Source organism: Conger conger, chromosome 3 (genome assembly GCF_963514075.1).
Source record: "Conger conger chromosome 3, fConCon1.1, whole genome shotgun sequence".
Lineage (NCBI taxonomy): Eukaryota > Metazoa > Chordata > Actinopteri > Anguilliformes > Congridae > Conger > Conger conger.
In genome coordinates this window covers 74348096-74367144 of record NC_083762.1, presented here as the reverse complement: position 1 = coordinate 74367144, position 19049 = coordinate 74348096, and the positions used below count along the sequence as shown (strand labels likewise).

At 44.8% G+C, this 19049-nt stretch overlaps 1 protein-coding gene across 2 annotated transcripts in view; it reads right to left on the bottom strand.

The window, feature by feature from the left end:
• LOC133124380 (short transient receptor potential channel 7) overlaps positions 1 to 7322 on the bottom strand; it is a 58367-nt gene extending 51045 nt beyond the window's left edge. For both annotated transcript variants that reach the window (XM_061235536.1, XM_061235535.1), the window contains exon 1: positions 6570 to 7322. In XM_061235536.1, the coding sequence (XP_061091520.1) occupies positions 6570 to 7322 (753 nt within the window). The remainder of the gene's footprint in view (positions 1 to 6569) is intronic.
• Between the last annotated feature and the right edge of the window lie 11727 nt (positions 7323 to 19049).

The window sequence follows — 19049 nt, the reverse complement described above, 5'->3', positions numbered from 1 at the left end:
CCCCCCCTTGCTCTCTCTCTCTCTCTCTCTCTCTCTCTCTCTCTCCTCTCTCTCTCTCTCTCTCTCTCTCTCTCTCTCTCTCTCTACTATCTTAGGAGCACTTGAGCAGAACAAAAATTACAAAATGTACTTGCTTTTGAGCTTTGGTGTGCAGTAAGTAGGGAATGCCACAGTGCTTTGTTAAGTGTACCGAGACTAAAGTGACAGTAAAATGGAGATGGCACAAAGCTCCGGAATCTTCCATTTAGATAAATAACCAGGGCTTAGCTTTCACACAATGCTTGCGAAGCGACAACATTTAAACCTGCATTGTCAACACTGCCGTTTGCCTGCGAAACCCGCACATCTCCAGGGCTGTCCTGAAAGTCGTTAGGGTCCTGTCTATTAATAGAAGTGTTTAATCATTTTGCAGGAAAATAATGAAATGGGTGACCTGGTCCCTATCAACCAAGGCATCGGGGATGTTAAATAATCACAAAATAATGGAGGAGTGATTGCTGCCAATTAAACTGGGTCCTCCAGAAATGTTTTCAATTAGGCACTCTCAAACAACAGATTGGCAAGCCGTCTGAGCCCGCATAAAGCCCTGCATGACTTCCTTTCACCAAATAGATTCCTACAATTAAATACTTGTCTGTCAGATGCGGCACTGCCCTGCTGTGTCGTGCCAGACATGAGTAGTCTATCTCTAAAACGGGGAGGCAGGATATTAAGTGTGTTTGTATGGAGGGGATGGATTTCACACTTATCAACTTACACACACTTAACTCGTTCGGGTCAAAGTGCAGACCCTGTACGCGGCCGCCTTGGTTTTCGTACGAGCTGCTCACCCAGCGTCTCAAACTGAAGGAAGTTGCCTCGATGCCTCATCGTCTTGCTGCCTGAATAGTCAGTGTCCTTCAAAGGCATCTTCAGAGGTGCTCAGGCAGCAGCAGAGCAGCACGTAACGAGAGGCTCTTTGAATGCGGGGAGACGTCAGAGTCAGAGTAATGTGATTACGTGATGTGCGATTACACGCGATTCGGCTGCCTCGTTCGTGGAAAGCTCAGGGAGGCTTACGAACATTAAATATGTTATTTAAGTAGTAATATAACTACAACTAAATATCAAGTTTGCTGCATACTTTCACTTGTGGACAAGCTCTTTTACAATTCTGTACAAACTCCGCAGCTGTTTTCAGTGGCCATTCATTAAATGGAAGTGAATCGCTGAATTAGGGCTGTAGGTTTGCACATAATGTATGGTGAAAGTGAAATGTGTTATTTGTGAAAAATGTGCGTCTAAATAACGATTGCTTATATCCTTTTGCTGAAATGCAGTTACACGCATATGGCTGAATGAGTAATTGTAATCAATTAAAACGGCGTTAATTGGTTGGAATGAAAACCTCACACACACAGCCCTCCATGGCAACAGGTTTGAGACCACAGACACTGCTACTTGCATCACACGCTGAATTCCTGCAGTGCCTGTCTGTGCTGTGTTTTCACCATCCAATTTCCCTAGCCTAATCGGTCCAATTCCTTAATTATCCATTCGCATTGGCACTCGCATATTTACATATCCCAATATTTGCTCCGTTATTAAAGCACTGGGCACGGATGTCTGGAACAAATGTGTGTGACTAATTTGGTGTGCCATTTTCAAAAATGAAAAAAAAGTCAGTAAATTCCTAGGCTTAATTGAGTTATTAAGAGCAGAGATTACACCCGACTTTAAATAAAGTGAGAATCTTTACATTACATTACACGTCTTTACAATCACTTAGCAAATGCTGTTACAAATCTACTGTGAGTTACAGAAGGGGAGTGTTAATCCCTTTATAAAAGCACAGTATCTTCAAGAGGGCCCATAATTATGAAGTGTAAAGTTAACAGAACAAACCAACCACAATTATTGTACACAAAAATATCACCATACACAGCTAAGCTTTATGCTGCTGCTGGATACAGATCGTTATCCAGACAGGAAATCTAAAAACAGAGAGAATCACTAAAGGTCCTGCCTTGATGCAGTGTGAAGAGACAGGTCTTCAGTCCAGGTCAGGGTGGCCTGTAGCGTAGTAGTTAAGGTAAATGACTGGGACACGCAAGGTTGGTGGTTCTAATCCCGGTGTAGCCACAATAAGATCCGCACAGCCATTGGGCCCTTGAGCAAGGCCCTTAACCCTGCATTGCTCCAGGGGAGGATTGTCTCCTGCTTAGTCTAATCAACTGTACATTTCTCTGGATAAGACCAAATGCCATTAATGTAATGTAATGTAATGTCAGAAGATGGGTGGGGTTTGCGGAGGGAATCACATATGCCTGAGTGTACAATGCCACTCATCTTACATTGCTCCTAACATAATGTAACATAACAGGAGAACAGACCATTCAGCCCAGCAATGCTCACATTTCCTCACACTCACACCAAGTCTATGTTTATGTACAAGCCTCAGAGCTTCTGCCTCCACTACATGACCTGGCAAATTATTCCACACAGTGACTACTCTCTGTGTGAAAACATCCTTCCTAATGTCTGTGTCGAATGTATCCTTTCTGTGCAGCTATCCAAAACCATAGTATCCTTGGAGGTCACCAACAACTGCATGTACATGAAATGAAAAGACAACTTTTATGTGTGGGATATTGAGATGAAAACCTACCCAACACACTACAGAGAACTGATTTCCTTCAAGCCCCCAAAATGCCAGCTAATTACCTTTCCACTATGGCACATTTAAACGATTAGTAATTATGACAGTTTCAGCATGTGACTACAGAGATAAAACCAATTACATGGTAACTGAAAAAGAGATTGTGAAAACACCATGATACATAATACATTTACAATTTTTGTAATGAAGAAAATCTAAATATTACTGCTTGAAATGCCCTGTAACATAATGTGTTTTGCAGTCTGCTAAATACTAGGTTACTATGAAAATTTTACCAGTTAAAATGTTAAATATTTAAATCCTCAGCATTCCAGTTCACAAGGTTTCAGCCGTTGCTAAAGCAACTTTATGAATAAACTGTGTGAAGCCAATTAACATTCTTCCCTGTGTAAAACCTTCCAGACGCAACTTGTTTAAATATCTAACCATTAAAATTTGATAACCTTTGTGTTTGTTACATTCCAGTCTTTCTATTACTGAGCAAATTGTCCAAAAATATAAAGCACAAAATTATGTTTTGACAGAAGTAATTTCCTTTTCTTTATGGATTTTTAGTTGCTTTTAAGTATTTACCACCATTTCTACTTCAACAATAGCTGATCTTGAAATACTTTTACGTTTGCATTATTAACCAAATAAGAGGTTGAAATATTTGCTAGTCGTTTTATGTTATTAAACATTTTTCAACACTGTTGCTTTATATGGGGGAGGTAGAAAGGTGCTGTGAACTCCAGAAATACACCATATCCGCTCCCACTGTTAAAAAGACCTGCTAATTGCTGAGAAGATCCCTGTTCTCCTGAGGTTCAAAGGAAGAGTGGATATTTATCTCCATAATAAATAAACATGAGCTGCTACAGTGGAGCCCCACAGAATAAGAATGATTTTTAAATGTTTTAACATTTCTTCAAACATTCATATTTTTCTCAATTATTGTTGGAAATGGGGTGTCTGTGCTTCAGAGGGTCTGGGGTGACATCAAACAACCAATCAAATGCTATCTGATACAAGAGTGTCAAAAATGGAAGGTATATTAGTACTTAGATCTCTCCACCCCCCCCTTGCTCTCTCTCTCTCTCTCTCTCTCTCTCTCTCTCCCTCTCTCTCTCTCTCTCTCTCTCTCTCTCTCTCTCTCTCTACTATCTTAGGAGCACTTGAGCAGAACAAAAATTACAAAATGTACTTGCTTTTGAGCTTTGGTGTGCAGTAAGTAGGGAATGCCACAGTGCTTTGTTAAGTGTACCGAGACTAAAGTGACAGTAAAATGGAGATGGCACAAAGCTCCGGAATCTTCCATTTAGATAAATAACCAGGGCTTAGCTTTCACACAATGCTTGCGAAGCGACAACATTTAAACCTGCATTGTCAACACTGCCGTTTGCCTGCGAAACCCGCACATCTCCAGGGCTGTCCTGAAAGTCGTTAGGGTCCTGTCTATTAATAGAAGTGTTTAATCATTTTGCAGGAAAATAATGAAATGGGTGACCTGGTCCCTATCAACCAAGGCATCGGGGATGTTAAATAATCACAAAATAATGGAGGAGTGATTGCTGCCAATTAAACTGGGTCCTCCAGAAATGTTTTCAATTAGGCACTCTCAAACAACAGATTGGCAAGCCGTCTGAGCCCGCATAAAGCCCTGCATGACTTCCTTTCACCAAATAGATTCCTACAATTAAATACTTGTCTGTCAGATGCGGCACTGCCCTGCTGTGTCGTGCCAGACATGAGTAGTCTATCTCTAAAACGGGGAGGCAGGATATTAAGTGTGTTTGTATGGAGGGGATGGATTTCACACTTATCAACTTACACACACTTAACTCGTTCGGGTCAAAGTGCAGACCCTGTACGCGGCCGCCTTGGTTTTCGTACGAGCTGCTCACCCAGCGTCTCAAACTGAAGGAAGTTGCCTCGATGCCTCATCGTCTTGCTGCCTGAATAGGCAGTGTCCTTCAAAGGCATCTTCAGAGGTGCTCAGGCAGCAGCAGAGCAGCACGTAACGAGAGGCTCTTTGAATGCGGGGAGACGTCAGAGTCAGAGTAATGTGATTACGTGATGTGCGATTACACGCGATTCGGCTGCCTCGTTCGTGGAAAGCTCAGGGAGGCTTACGAACATTAAATATGTTATTTAAGTAGTAATATAACTACAACTAAATATCAAGTTTGCTGCATACTTTCACTTGTGGACAAGCTCTTTTACAATTCTGTACAAACTCCGCAGCTGTTTTCAGTGGCCATTCATTAAATGGAAGTGAATCGCTGAATTAGGGCTGTAGGTTTGCACATAATGTATGGTGAAAGTGAAATGTGTTATTTGTGAAAAATGTGCGTCTAAATAACGATTGCTTATATCCTTTTGCTGAAATGCAGTTACACGCATATGGCTGAATGAGTAATTGTAATCAATTAAAACGGCGTTAATTGGTTGGAATGAAAACCTCACACACACAGCCCTCCATGGCAACAGGTTTGAGACCACAGACACTGCTACTTGCATCACACGCTGAATTCCTGCAGTGCCTGTCTGTGCTGTGTTTTCACCATCCAATTTCCCTAGCCTAATCGGTCCAATTCCTTAATTATCCATTCGCATTGGCACTCGCATATTTACATATCCCAATATTTGCTCCGTTATTAAAGCACTGGGCACGGATGTCTGGAACAAATGTGTGTGACTAATTTGGTGTGCCATTTTCAAAAATGAAAAAAAAGTCAGTAAATTCCTAGGCTTAATTGAGTTATTAAGAGCAGAGATTACACCCGACTTTAAATAAAGTGAGAATCTTTACATTACATTACACGTCTTTACAATCACTTAGCAAATGCTGTTACAAATCTACTGTGAGTTACAGAAGGGGAGTGTTAATCCCTTTATAAAAGCACAGTATCTTCAAGAGGGCCCATAATTATGAAGTGTAAAGTTAACAGAACAAACCAACCACAATTATTGTACACAAAAATATCACCATACACAGCTAAGCTTTATGCTGCTGCTGGATACAGATCGTTATCCAGACAGGAAATCTAAAAACAGAGAGAATCACTAAAGGTCCTGCCTTGATGCAGTGTGAAGAGACAGGTCTTCAGTCCAGGTCAGGGTGGCCTGTAGCGTAGTAGTTAAGGTAAATGACTGGGACACGCAAGGTTGGTGGTTCTAATCCCGGTGTAGCCACAATAAGATCCGCACAGCCATTGGGCCCTTGAGCAAGGCCCTTAACCCTGCATTGCTCCAGGGGAGGATTGTCTCCTGCTTAGTCTAATCAACTGTACATTTCTCTGGATAAGACCAAATGCCATTAATGTAATGTAATGTAATGTCAGAAGATGGGTGGGGTTTGCGGAGGGAATCACATATGCCTGTGTGTACAATGCCACTCATCTTACATTGCTCCTAACATAATGTAACATAACAGGAGAACAGACCATTCAGCCCAGCAATGCTCACATTTCCTCACACTCACACCAAGTCTATGTTTATGTACAAGCCTCAGAGCTTCTGCCTCCACTACATGACCTGGCAAATTATTCCACACAGTGACTACTCTCTGTGTGAAAACATCCTTCCTAATGTCTGTGTCGAATGTATCCTTTTGCTAATTGTCATTTAAGCCCCCCCCCCCGTTCTGCTCCCTGAAGAATCTCCTGTAGCCCACTTCTGTTAATCCCTCACTCTTAACTTGGCAAATGGTCTCCATTTATATAACTGATGCCTCTCATTTACCCATTCACCTGCACGCACACACACACACACTCACACTCGCACCGACGGCGATAGTCTGCCACGGAAGGGACCGATCGGCTCGCCAGGAAAGCTTGCCTCCACTAAACCCCTAAAATAAAGCAGCTGAATTGAACAGCTCAGGGCCACCCTGACCCTCCCCTCCCCGGGGGGGGGCGAGCGCTCTCACCTTGAACTCGGTCTCGATGTTGGCGAGCCGGGACAGCTCGTTGCTGAGCTCCAGGGCGGTGAGCACGGGGTCCTCGCTGGACAGCGACAGGTAGGCGGGGCTGGCCAGGCCCTTGTAGGCGTTCATGCGGGAGCGGGAGTGGCTGAAGGAGTCGCGGCGCTGCTTCTCCCCGCACTCTGCGCACTTGCAGAAGTAGTCGTGCGGCCTCTCGATGCGCGCCCCCTTCAGCAGCAGGATGTGCACGATCTCGTACTCCTGGCAGTGCGCCGCCAGGATGACGGGCGTCACGTCGTGCGAGAAGCGCGTGCCGTCCTCGTCGTAGGCGTAGAAGTCGTCGTCCCGCAGCTCCTGCTCCAGCGGGCTGAGGGTGAGGCGCAGCCCGCCGGCGAAGGCCGCGTGGCCCAGGATGGCCTCCACGATGCGCACGTAGCCCTTGCTGATGGCCAGCAGCAGGCCGTCTCCCACGCGCGCCAGGCTGTCCTTCTTCAGCAGCAGCTCGGTCACCTCCAGGTGCTCGTTGCCCACGGCCAGCTGCAGGGCGTTCTGGCCCATGTAGTCCACGCAGTTGAAGTTGAGCGTCTTGGACTCGTCCAGCATCTTGCGCACCACGGGGATGTTGCCGTACTCGGCCGCGTCCAGGAAGCGCTCCTCCTCGGCCGTCAGGCTGCTGCCGCGCTCGTTGAACATGTAGGCCGGCCCGCGCACGGCCTGGCGCCGGCCCTTCTCCCGCAGCGTGGTGTGACGGCGGTGCATGGCCTCCCCGCCGCTCCGCTCGGGCCTGCAACACACACACACACACACACACACACACGACGTCACCCGGCTGACGCTTTTATCCACAGCAACTTACAGCTGATTAGGCTAAGCAGTGTTAATAATTGTGAAATCCATCCCCTCCATACAAACACACTTGCAACGTAATATCCTGCCTCCCGTTTTAGCGATAGACTACTCATGTCTGGCACGACACAGCAGGGCAGTACCGTGTCTGACAGTCAAGTGTTTAATTGTCGGAATCTTTTCACTGAAAATAAATCAAATCACGCAGGGCTCGATACGGGCTCAGATGGGCTAAGCAGGGGACAATCCTAGGGCTCAGGGCCTTGCTCGAGGGCCCGACAGCTGTGTGGATCTTATCGTGGCTACACCAGGGGGGCTTGAATCACCAACCTTCCAGGTCCCGGTCATGTACCGTAGCCACTAGAGTAACATCGTTTAGCTGACATTATCATGCAAATTGACTTAGCAATTGATTAGACTAAGCAGGGGACAATCCTGGGGTTAAGACTACCGTTGTGCAGACTTAACATTCCGTATACTCGCCTTGTCCTAAGGATACAAAATGACCTGCCTTCACTAAACCTGTAAAATAAAGCAGCTAAATTTAATTTCTATTTTTCAAATCTATTTTGCATTAAGATACAACCTGTCACTTATCACAAACTTTGTCATCAAATGTCAAGTTCAATTCAAGAAAAAATATCATTTAGGGTTTTTTTTCTGCTGTTAAACATAGTGGCGGGTAATTTTTGACCCTTAAGACAACACAAAGGTTCAGGGCCTTGCTCAAGGGCCCAACAGCTGTACGAATTTTATTGTAGCTACACCAGGGGGCTTGAACCACCAACCTCCCAGGTCCCAGCTATGTACCTTAGCCACCAGGCCCCCGGCTGCCCCACACAGATCTAAGCAGTAGGTACGCTATCGTGGTAGGAAAAGGCGAGCATTGCTAGGCCGAATAGCCTGTGCTCATTATGTTATGTGCCGTTTCTGTGAGTTAGAACTCATTTCATCTGTTCATCTGTGACATTGCCCAAAAACACCCTCACCCCCACATCTCCTCCGTTCTCCACTCTGAGCCCAGCGCGAGCTTCCTCTCTTAAAAACGTCCACACCTCATTTCCTCCTCCCCCGCCGCGGCCCACAGACAGGAAGTTCCCTCAGCACATAAGACACGCGCTGCAGGACGCACACCGTGTCTGCAGGCACCCCCAAAACCCATCGCTTATATATATTTATTTATTTAATCACTTTTTAATGTTTTACTTAGAAAGAAAAAAAGAAAAAGAAAGGAAAGGCTACAGATTCAGAATTCAGTGACGTCACCGAGTTTACTTCTCTCGTTTAGGTCTTTCTCACGCGCACACGGCTGATGGAATGTTTAAGTGGCTTGTTACCATAGCGACGGAGCAGGGCAGGAAGTACCAGGGCAGGTCGGGCTTCTCGACCCGGCTGTGAGGTGCTTCAGAGCCGATGGGTTCAGATGCTTCAGAGCCCTTTTTCCAGCTTGATGTCTTTAAACAGACATCCTTGCCTGGTCGCCTCCGCCAATTACCTGGTATTTCTGCTCTGTGCAAAAACAACTTTGGAGACCGTCGCCATATTACAGAAGTAATACCCTATTACTTTTGTAATATGGCTACGGTCTCTAAAGCAGTGGTCTCCAACCCTGGTCCTGGAGAGCAGCTGGGTCTGCTGGTTTTTGTCTTCACCTTAAAATCAGCACCCTGTTGAGACCCAGGTAACCAGGTGAGGTGAGTTAACTGTGTAATCGACTGCTCTACATGATTAACTAAGAGCAAAGTGACAACAAAAACCAGCAGACCCAGTAGCTCTCCAGGACCAGGTTTGGAGACCACTGCTCTAAAGCTATAGCCAAGAGGCTAAAGTTGTAGCCCCAATAGAATCAGAGCAGTTGTTGGGCCCTTGAGCCAGGACCTAGCCTTGATCTCACATTGGTCCAGGGGGGATTGTCCCCTGCTTACTCTAGTCAGCTGTAAGTAAAGCTAAATAACTTTCTAATGGGGAGAGTTAAACAGCACAGAGATGTGTGTGGAAAAGGGGGGGAAGACCCACATGAGAGAGTGATTATTTCTGTTTAATCCTACAGCAGCACCAGTGTGTGATAGAAGGACACCTCCTGCTGGGTAAAGAAGACCATAATCCCAGTGTGTTATCCTCCAGCTACTGACGTGACTAAAATAAACTAAATGAGTGTGAAAAAACCCCAGGGAAAGTATTTAGTTGGCCATTCCAAGATAATCCCTTGGTTTCTGTTTCTCAGAGAAACAGCCCATATGGAAAACTAATTCTGTTTATTGTGTCCCCTGAAAGACCAAAGAAGAGAGAAAGAGAGAGAGAGGGAGAGAGGGAGAGATGGGGGGATTTGGGAAGGGGGGAAGGCATAGGGTCAGGTAGGAACAGGGTGTAGAGAATGAGTGAGAGGATTGTGGGTGACCTACAGTTTCTCCTATGGGGTCTTGTGAATTCTCTGGGCCCCCACCTGGAGAGACCTGCAGAGTCCTCTCTGTTCCTCTAAAGTGAACAACAACACTTAAAATGGCCGCCTCATTTCCGATGCTAAACCTCCACCGGGGGAGAGGCAAGTTTGTCCTCTCAAGGTTACTGCGATTTCAAAACGGCAAGACAGCCAGCATCAGGACACAAGCTGGTAATCCATGGCCTCAATCCCCACTGGGATGCTGCTGATGTGACAGAACTGAGAGAGGCGCTGGTTCTACGCACCCGACCCGCTCGCCGCAGGAGGTGTGTGGGTCCTGTGTGTATTGCTGCAGTCACACTATCGAGGGCAGAGCTGCTCCACTAAAGTTGCAGTCTATTGTCTTGATATTAGTCCACAATCTCTGTAACCATTTACTTTAAAATGCACCTGAAACTAACACTGATGTACAGCCTAATAAAGGATGAGAAAAAAAACATTCCTGCTGTAAAACCCAGTGATGCCAGCTGGTCAAGCTGGTCATAAACTGGTCAAGCTGTGAATGAGCTGGTCAACCGGCATGGTCAAGCTGGTCGTAAACTGGTCTTGCTGGGTGTTTAACTGGGCAACCATCATTGGTCAAGCTGGTCTAGCTGTGCATGGTCAATTATAACTTATTTAACTGTTATTTAACCTCACTATTTATTTATTATTTACTTCTCCTTTGTTTAACCAGGTGAGTCCCATTGAGATTGTTATCTCTTTTACAAGGGAGCCCTGGCCAAGGGAGGAGCAAGCAGAGACTACAATATGGAATTCAGTACCATACAAAAGCACAACACAAATTATACATTATACAATTATACAATTATACAAGTATACAAGTATACTGAAGTAAACTTTTAAAATGACCCACAGGGATGAAGTGATCCAGTTTGATATCTTTCTGGAGCTGGTTACAAGACCATGGAGCATAAAAACTAAAAGCCATCTCCCAAATTCTGTGAATGGATGAGGCACTGTAGTATTATGCCGAGATGATACCTCAGATGTTGGCAGAGGACATACTTTAAATGATTTGTCCAATAATTAAATACATTTAGTCAGACACTGCAATTTATTTAAACACACAGTCAATAGCCGGAACATAGCGGCACTACACCTGACATGACCAACCAATTCCCTGTCCCCCACTGGTACGCCTCACTATCAAAACTCTCACTGTGTGAATTCATACCTAAAACCCAGCTTGCTCATGATCATAACTCTCACTGTGTGAATTCATACCTAAAACCCAGCTCACTCATGATCATAACTCTCACTGTGTGAATTCATACCTAAAACCCCCTCACTCATTATCATAACTCTCACTGTGTGAATTCATACCTAAAACCCCCTCACTCATTATCATAACTCACTGTGTGAATTCATACCTAAAATCCCCTCACTCATTATCATAACTCACTGTGTGAATTCATACCTAAAACCCCCTCACTCATTATCATAACTCACTGTGTGAATTCATACCTAAAATCCCCTCACTCATTATCATAACTCACTGTGTGAATTCATACCTAAAACCCCCTCACTCATTATCATAACTCACTGTGTGAATTCATACCTAAAATCCCCTCACTCATTATCATAACTCACTGTGTGAATTCATACCTAAAACCCCCTCACTCATTATCATAACTCACTGTGTGAATTCATACCTAAAATCCCCTCACTCATTATCATAACTCACTGTGTGAATTCATACCTAAAACCCCCTCACTCATTATCATAACTCACTGTGTGAATTCATACCTAAAACCCCCTCACTCATTATCATAACTCTCACTGTGTGAATTCATACCTAAAACCCCCTCACTCATTATCATAACTCTCACTGTGTGAATTCATACCTAAAACCCCCTCACTCATTATCATAACTCTCACTGTGTGAATTCATACCTAAAACCCAGCCCCCGGCACTGCAATCTGTGCCACAGAGTGCTCCATGAAAGCGCCAGTGATGTAGCCACAGACTGTACTCCACCAAACAGATGGCCTACCAGCTTTATTTCGGTTTATTGACATTAGCCCTTCTGCCCGGCCGCTGATGTGCCTTTTAACTACCCGTTTGTCTACAGAAGTGTTATCCCAAACTCCAGAATCCATCTCATCATTAACAAACTCCTCTGGGGACCCCGATTAGGTAATCAATGTGCGATCAATACCGAGTCGCAGAAAAGTTCAACGATTCTCGGAATGTATTGGTCCGCATCCTGCCAATCAGCTTAAAGGGTGTTAAATACAAAGCGGGGCCAAGGAAAATAAAGCTGAAATATCCAAAAAGAGGGATTACACTGCAGCTCTGTCAGACCTACCGGGGAGAAATTTCACAGTTACTTTGAACAGTGAAGGGAGAGGAGTGCTATATGTGCGGGAAAAGCCTGGGCTAAACAACCAGCTCATCCACTCTCCATTCCCGCACACTGAACATAATCTCAACTGATGGGAATGCTATAGATGTCTACGCTTGAATGATGTCTTATTTCAGGTCAGCAGGACCTGCAGTAGGAGCCCTGGTCCATCACAGTGCCTCCGACCATACTGTGGTCATGGATTCTGGCTAAATTGATTAGGGCACCTTTCCCTGGAAAAATCCTGGACTCATTCCGATCCCTTTTTTTCTCCTCTTTCCTCCTTTTCTTGCCCCCAGCTCCACCCTTTGGGAGGGGCTAGGAAAAGATGAAAGATGGGGAAATTAGGCAAATGGAATGTCCTTTCTTGTTTGAAGCCACATCAGTTACAGATGGGGAGAGGTGGATCCACAGGTTGATCATTTTTATACGTCACACTTTAAGAAAAAATACTTCCGCAAAGGATGCGCACGTTTCCTCACAAGAAAGGAAAGTTCAGGATAAACCCATTTTACGGGTTGGAACATCCTTAAAGATGGCAGACCTCGATCGATTTCTGTGTCAGGAGCAAGTAGAAGATAACAGAGGAGAAAAATAAGCCTACTGAATCAGAACCACAGAGCACTTGGGGAGAATAAACTCTGTTCAAAATGCAGAGCACCTGAAAAATGTAAGGCTGTGCACATTCTACACTATGTGTACATTTCCAAACCTTCCTCTGGTCGCAGAGAGGCTTAGAAAGCACACACACACACGTACACACATTACACACGTTACGCATGTTACACACAGACACACACACGGATGTTACACATGTTACACAGGCACACACGCATTACACACGCACACACACACACACGTTACACACGTTACATATGCACACACACACTCACACATGCACACAGACACACAGACGCACACACACACACACACACTCACACATGCACACAGACGCACACACACACACACACACACAGACTTCATTGAAACGCCAGGTCTCAGTCATGCGGCGAGGAACTCAAATTTAATGACCTCCCACCCTCTCTTTGGACCCCCCCCCCCTCTATTTCTCTGCTGGAGCATTCAGGGGGAAAATGGCCCCACTCCCCACTCCATGCGTCGTGCTCAGAACACCTTTCAGGGATGGCAGGAGGAGAGGATTGCTAACAGGAAATGATTTAAATATCTGTCTCGTGCAGGGAGCTGAGTGGCGTGTCAGCGGTGAGGATTAGATTTGGAGCCTGTAGCTCGAAAGGTTCAAGATAAATTAGCAAGAGAAAGAAAATAAATCTGAGAGCAGGCAGTTACCCCATCTCAATCAGGTATAGTGGGCTCAGGAATTTCCAACTGTTTTAATTTCCACCACTATGGGTAAAAGCCTCCATTGAAGGGTGTGTAACAGGAAGTGATATCAGTGCACCTGTCTGCCTTAACACTCGATCATTAGACTGAATATATTTTCCCTCGAAAAATAAGGGACTCGCAGATGAAACGCCACCTCGTTTAAATGCAAAGAGGGATGAAGAGAGGAAAATGGGAACCCATTGAAGTGGACGGTGTTGCAGGGGGATCTTCAAAGGGGTGGCGCATGACTGAAGCCTCTTCCCTGGTAGCGGGCGAAAGCAGAGGTGCGGTGAATCGGAGTGATAGAGAAACAATGACGGAGAAAAAAGACGCGCAAGAACGACCTCTTCTTCTCAAAAAGCGAAACGCTCCCCTGTAATCGGCGGGGCGGCTGGGAAAGGACACGGGAAGGGCACGGAAAGGACACGGGAAGGACACGGAAAGGACACGGGAAGGACACGGAAAGGACACGGGAAGGACACGGAAAGGCCCGGAAGGCGGAGGAGGAGCTGCGGACGCGTGTGGTCAGACTCCCATCCACCGCAGCCTTGTGTGTTTATCATTCCCCTCTGTCGTCTGCCGTCAGTATGGAAATGAGCTTTCTGCACTGTCATTACTGGAGAGGCCGCGCTCGAGAATCACAATGGGGCACAGGACACGTCACTTCCGGCAGGACCACGCAACGACTAGAGCAACGTAGAGCACTCAGTTAAAACACTGCCTTGTGCCCACCAGCATTATGGTAGAGAAAGAGAGAGAGTTCCACACACACACACACACACACACACATTCATTTATCCAAATTCATACATACACCATACACAAACATTTCCCCACACTAATCTGTTACTGCTTCTGCTTCACATACCCACACACACACACACACACACACACAGACAATACATCAAAGACCCACATGCAACCTAACTACAGCACAATTTGTTCTTCAAATAAAAAAATATCGAAGCTAGTGTTTTCAAACTACAACGGGCTCAAGTGTTGCTTAATTTTATTTATTTATTATACTAATAGATCATTATACTTGAATAGGACTATATGTCTTTCAGAGTTCATTACAAACAAAATGCACACAAAATTTGATCAGCTGCTGTACAAATGAAATGAGCGAGAGACTGAACTTTGACTGTATTCAATTAAATGATCAAACTGCATCGTGAATGTTTACTAGAGACTGCCTCAAACTGATATGGCCTGCTATCCTAAACAGCCTTCCCTGTATATTCCCACAGCAAAAAATAAATAAAATAATCATCCTCTTTGAGAGATTTACTGTGCAGTCCATAAGTATTTGGACAGGAACACAATTTTATTGTGTTGTCTCGGTATTCTAGCACATTGGATTTAAAATGAAAGCACTGCCACCTTACTTTGAGAGTTTTACACCCACATCAGGTGATCCATGTAGGAACGACAGCATTGTGAATACATAGCCCCACCCACCCTATTTTATGGGACCATAAGTAATTGAACAAATGAACATAATCTTCAATAAAATCATTATATTTAGTTCTTTGGATGCACAACCATTGCACAGCCAGGCACTGGGCATCTACCCTGGTGATGCTCTGCCAGATGTGCATTGTGGCTGTCTTCAGCTCCTACTTTGTGCCTAAAGTCCTGTCTTCAAGAAACTGAATCATATTCAATTGGATTCGGGTCAGGTGATTGACTTGGCCAGCCGAGAATATTCCACAGGAGAAGAATCTTGGGTAACTCGTCGGTTGCTTGAGCAGTACGTTTGACTGCAAGGTGAAGGAAGTGCCGTCCAATCAGTTTTGTGGCATTTGATTGAATCTGAGGAGATATCTCCCTGCTCTTCAGAATTCACCCTGTTCCACCCGTCAGCAGTCACTGCATTAATAAAGGCAAGTGGGCCGTTTCCAGTAGCATCCATGAAGCACATGTTCCAGCCATAACATTACATGAAGGGCATTTGGCATTATCCAGAGCGGTATACAGTTGATTAGACTAAGCAGGAGACGATCCTCCCCTGGAGCAATGCAGGGTTAAGGGCCTTGCCCAAGGGCCCAACAGCTGTGCGGATCTTACTGTGGCTCCACCGGGGATCGAACCACCGACCTCGCGGGTCCCAGTCATGTACCTTAAGCACTACGCTACAGGCCGCCCCTGTATTGTTTCACCGAGGAGGTGGTCAGATGGATCTTTCCTTTCCGCACTTTTCACTCTTTCCATCGCTGTGGAACAAGTTGATACCTGTCTCAACTGTTCGTAACATAACGTTGTTCCAGAACTGCCTGTTTTTACCTGGCCGTTCTCTTCCCGAGGCTTACCTGTGGCCTGCGTCTCGCAGTAGTACAGGTGCATCTCCTACGTAACTAGAAACAGCTCTCCCCAGTGAGCCCTCTGAGGTTGAGCTGGTGTCGTTGTCTCTTTGCGGTAGTCTTTGAAACATTTATCTCTACATCTCAGAGTGTTCTTGATGTGTTTGATGTTTGAGAAGGTGGGGGGCGGGGGGGGGCTCTGCAAAATTGAAAGTACTTTCATCATCCACTGGCCTCTGCTGTGGTCTTCTTTCGGCTACCAGGTTGTTTTCGATTACCGGGCTCACCAATGCAATCCTGCTTCCTCTCTGATTCATTTATTCAGATTTTTCAGCCTCACGATGGTGGCTTTAACAAACAGACACTTATTTGTTCTTCATGTTGGGAGACAACAGCAACACATGCAAATGTCACACCGAGAATCAACTCTCCACCTTCGGTTTGCTTTGTTTTGCATAAACTAATGATGCAATGACACACAGCTGGCTAAAAATTACTTTTGGTTTCCTAAAATGGAAAACAAGTATATTGACATTTCTGCCATTTTAATGACAGGCGTGTCTCCACGGAAACACTCTCCGACTGACTGGTTTCTAATTCCAGTTATCGAGCCCAACCATGTCATTATATTATGATAATATTAGTCAGTTTTATAAGGGCCCAGCTGTATTAATGGAGAGTCCATTCCACTTTACAGCTCTGTAAAACTGTTATCCCAATGCACTGCTGGATTGGACATAGTAATTTCTTTAATATAGGATCATCACAGCACGCTGGAAATTGCAGGTGTCAGCAATAGGCGTAGTGTTGGTTAACCGGCATTCGACAGGTTGAAAATGCATTTCTAACATGGGGGACGCACTCCGCGTGGCTGGCGTTCTCGTGTTTTACTTTTATATTTATAACTAGGCCAAAAGGGGGACTCCGAAGATCCACAGGTGCCGTGATTTAGATGTGATCTGTATCTCTGGGTTGACGTAGCTTCAACTGAACAAAACGGATTGTTTCTCTCAGCTGTCCTGAATACCTATTCGCTCACTGAGCTCTTGAAATCTCACAAACCAATCAAACGGACCCATTATTGGGATTTCCACGCAATCATCGTCCCCGTTCTCAGACATTGTGATTACGGCGTGTGTTCAGTCACAATATAGGTCGGCACTAGTTCCTGCTTTTAAAAATCCGAGTAACGATCTGATTAATTAATTAGTTTCGTGTCCATGATTGATGGTGTGCCTCCGGAGGAACGAACAAGGACAGATCCGTAACTGACACCCACCCCCCGAAATCCGATATGTTTCTGTATTTTTGATGTTGTTCAGTATTTAACTCAGGGGAAATGTCTAACAAAACATAAATTACAGTAAACAGCTGTCAGGAAAATAAGTTTCTAATTTAACTATATATATAGGCTACTATACTATATTCACACACACACACACACACACACACACACACACACACACACACACACATTATATATATATATATATATATATATATATATATATATATATATATATATATATATATATATATATATACACTATTATATGTAATTGCTTATTATGAATGGAATTCTGAATTGCTCAGGCAATTCACGAATATACCTAATATCCAAATATTTGAATTCCATAGATAATCAAATCGAAAATATATTTTTTAATTGTTTTAACAATTATCAGTTACTGCTATCAGTTCATATCTAACTGACAGTTTAACTTACGTTTGCTGCTGAGAAGCGGAGTTTGGGCAATCTAAATATTCCGTGCTGTGGTTGTCATAATTCACGGAATACTGGTCAGGAGGAAATCGCTGTCCACGGTCCTGAAATGTGCCGGAGTTTTCCTCAAAAGCAAGATTCCACTCGCTTTGGCGTTCCCGGTGTTCGGAGAAACGGGCATGCTTCCCGCCTGTCCCTGTCGGTCGCGTATTCGGTCCTCTTTGTAATAAAGTACCCGATTCCATGAAGCGCCGGGTTAACTTTGGCGGCGTGGCGCCCGTCGTCTCCTCTCCGGACTCAGGGATAGAGAGGTCCTCTCGCGGAAGAGGAGCGGATCCTCGCCGCTCTTGTGGACTGAAAGCGCAATTCCCCCGTCGCGGAGAAATGTAGGCTCCGGCAGCGGTGCGCGAGGGAGAAGAGCCTGAAACGTTGGGGTCAGCGGCCAGACCCTGATGCTCTTGCTCAGCCGTGTCGCTCTCTTCTCCTTCGTCAGACATCGCGGTAGATCGTGTCCAACATCAGTTATCAACAGCACGTTTGTTATTTTAGTCAAAGAAACTACAAAGATTGTTTGCATATTCTACGTGACGTGAATGTCCGACATCTGGCGCCGGGCGCAACAAGTTGATCTGGCAAGTTTCATTTGAGTCACAGAATGAGACCAAGGCTGCGAACTCGCGGGCAGGCACACGCCAAGACCGAAACACACACACACTCCACCCAAACACACGGACGCACGCACACAGGCAGTAATTGAGACTCACGTGTTTGAAGCCTGGTCGTTCAACGATAACATGAAAATCAAACACAGTTTAGGGAAAATTCACTTTGGTTATTAAAAATACAATACTTTTGTGTTCTGGGATCCTGGTTGTGCAGAAGAAAACAAAAAAACAAAAAATGTGAACGTGCCTTTATTTTTGAAAGTCTATTTCTCCAGTTGCAGCAGAAATCTTATTAGGTGGGAGTTAAAAGTTATCTTGTGAAGACTGGGTTACTTTGGAGACTGTCAGGGGTTTTATAGTGTAAGAAGGCTAGTCAAATCATCCAGGTTTTTATGCACAGATAAATTGCCCTGAATTCAGAAGTGGCAACACTATTCCAGGCCATTAAATACGTAACAAACAAGCTCCACAGAGAATTTCATATCATAGATGTTTACCATCCCTCACAACCCAGAACTCTTTGAGGGAAGATTGCTTTAATTTCATTCAAAAATAAAGCTGAGACCATTTAAGGGTGAAATGGTTGTGTAGTTCTCATCTGGTGAATTTAAGTGGTTTACATCCCTGAAGAAGCAGAATTTTCTTTCGTTTGAGCCTGGGCTGTCAAGGACTGAATCTCATCAGTCTTTTCAAACTCATTTTAATGCACAGAAGGCAATCTTTCTATTTAAATGTTCTTACTGTACATTCAGATGTTTAAAACCAGATTTCCCCTCAAAACATCACTTAGGATATAAGCCTGCCCTGGTGTAAAATC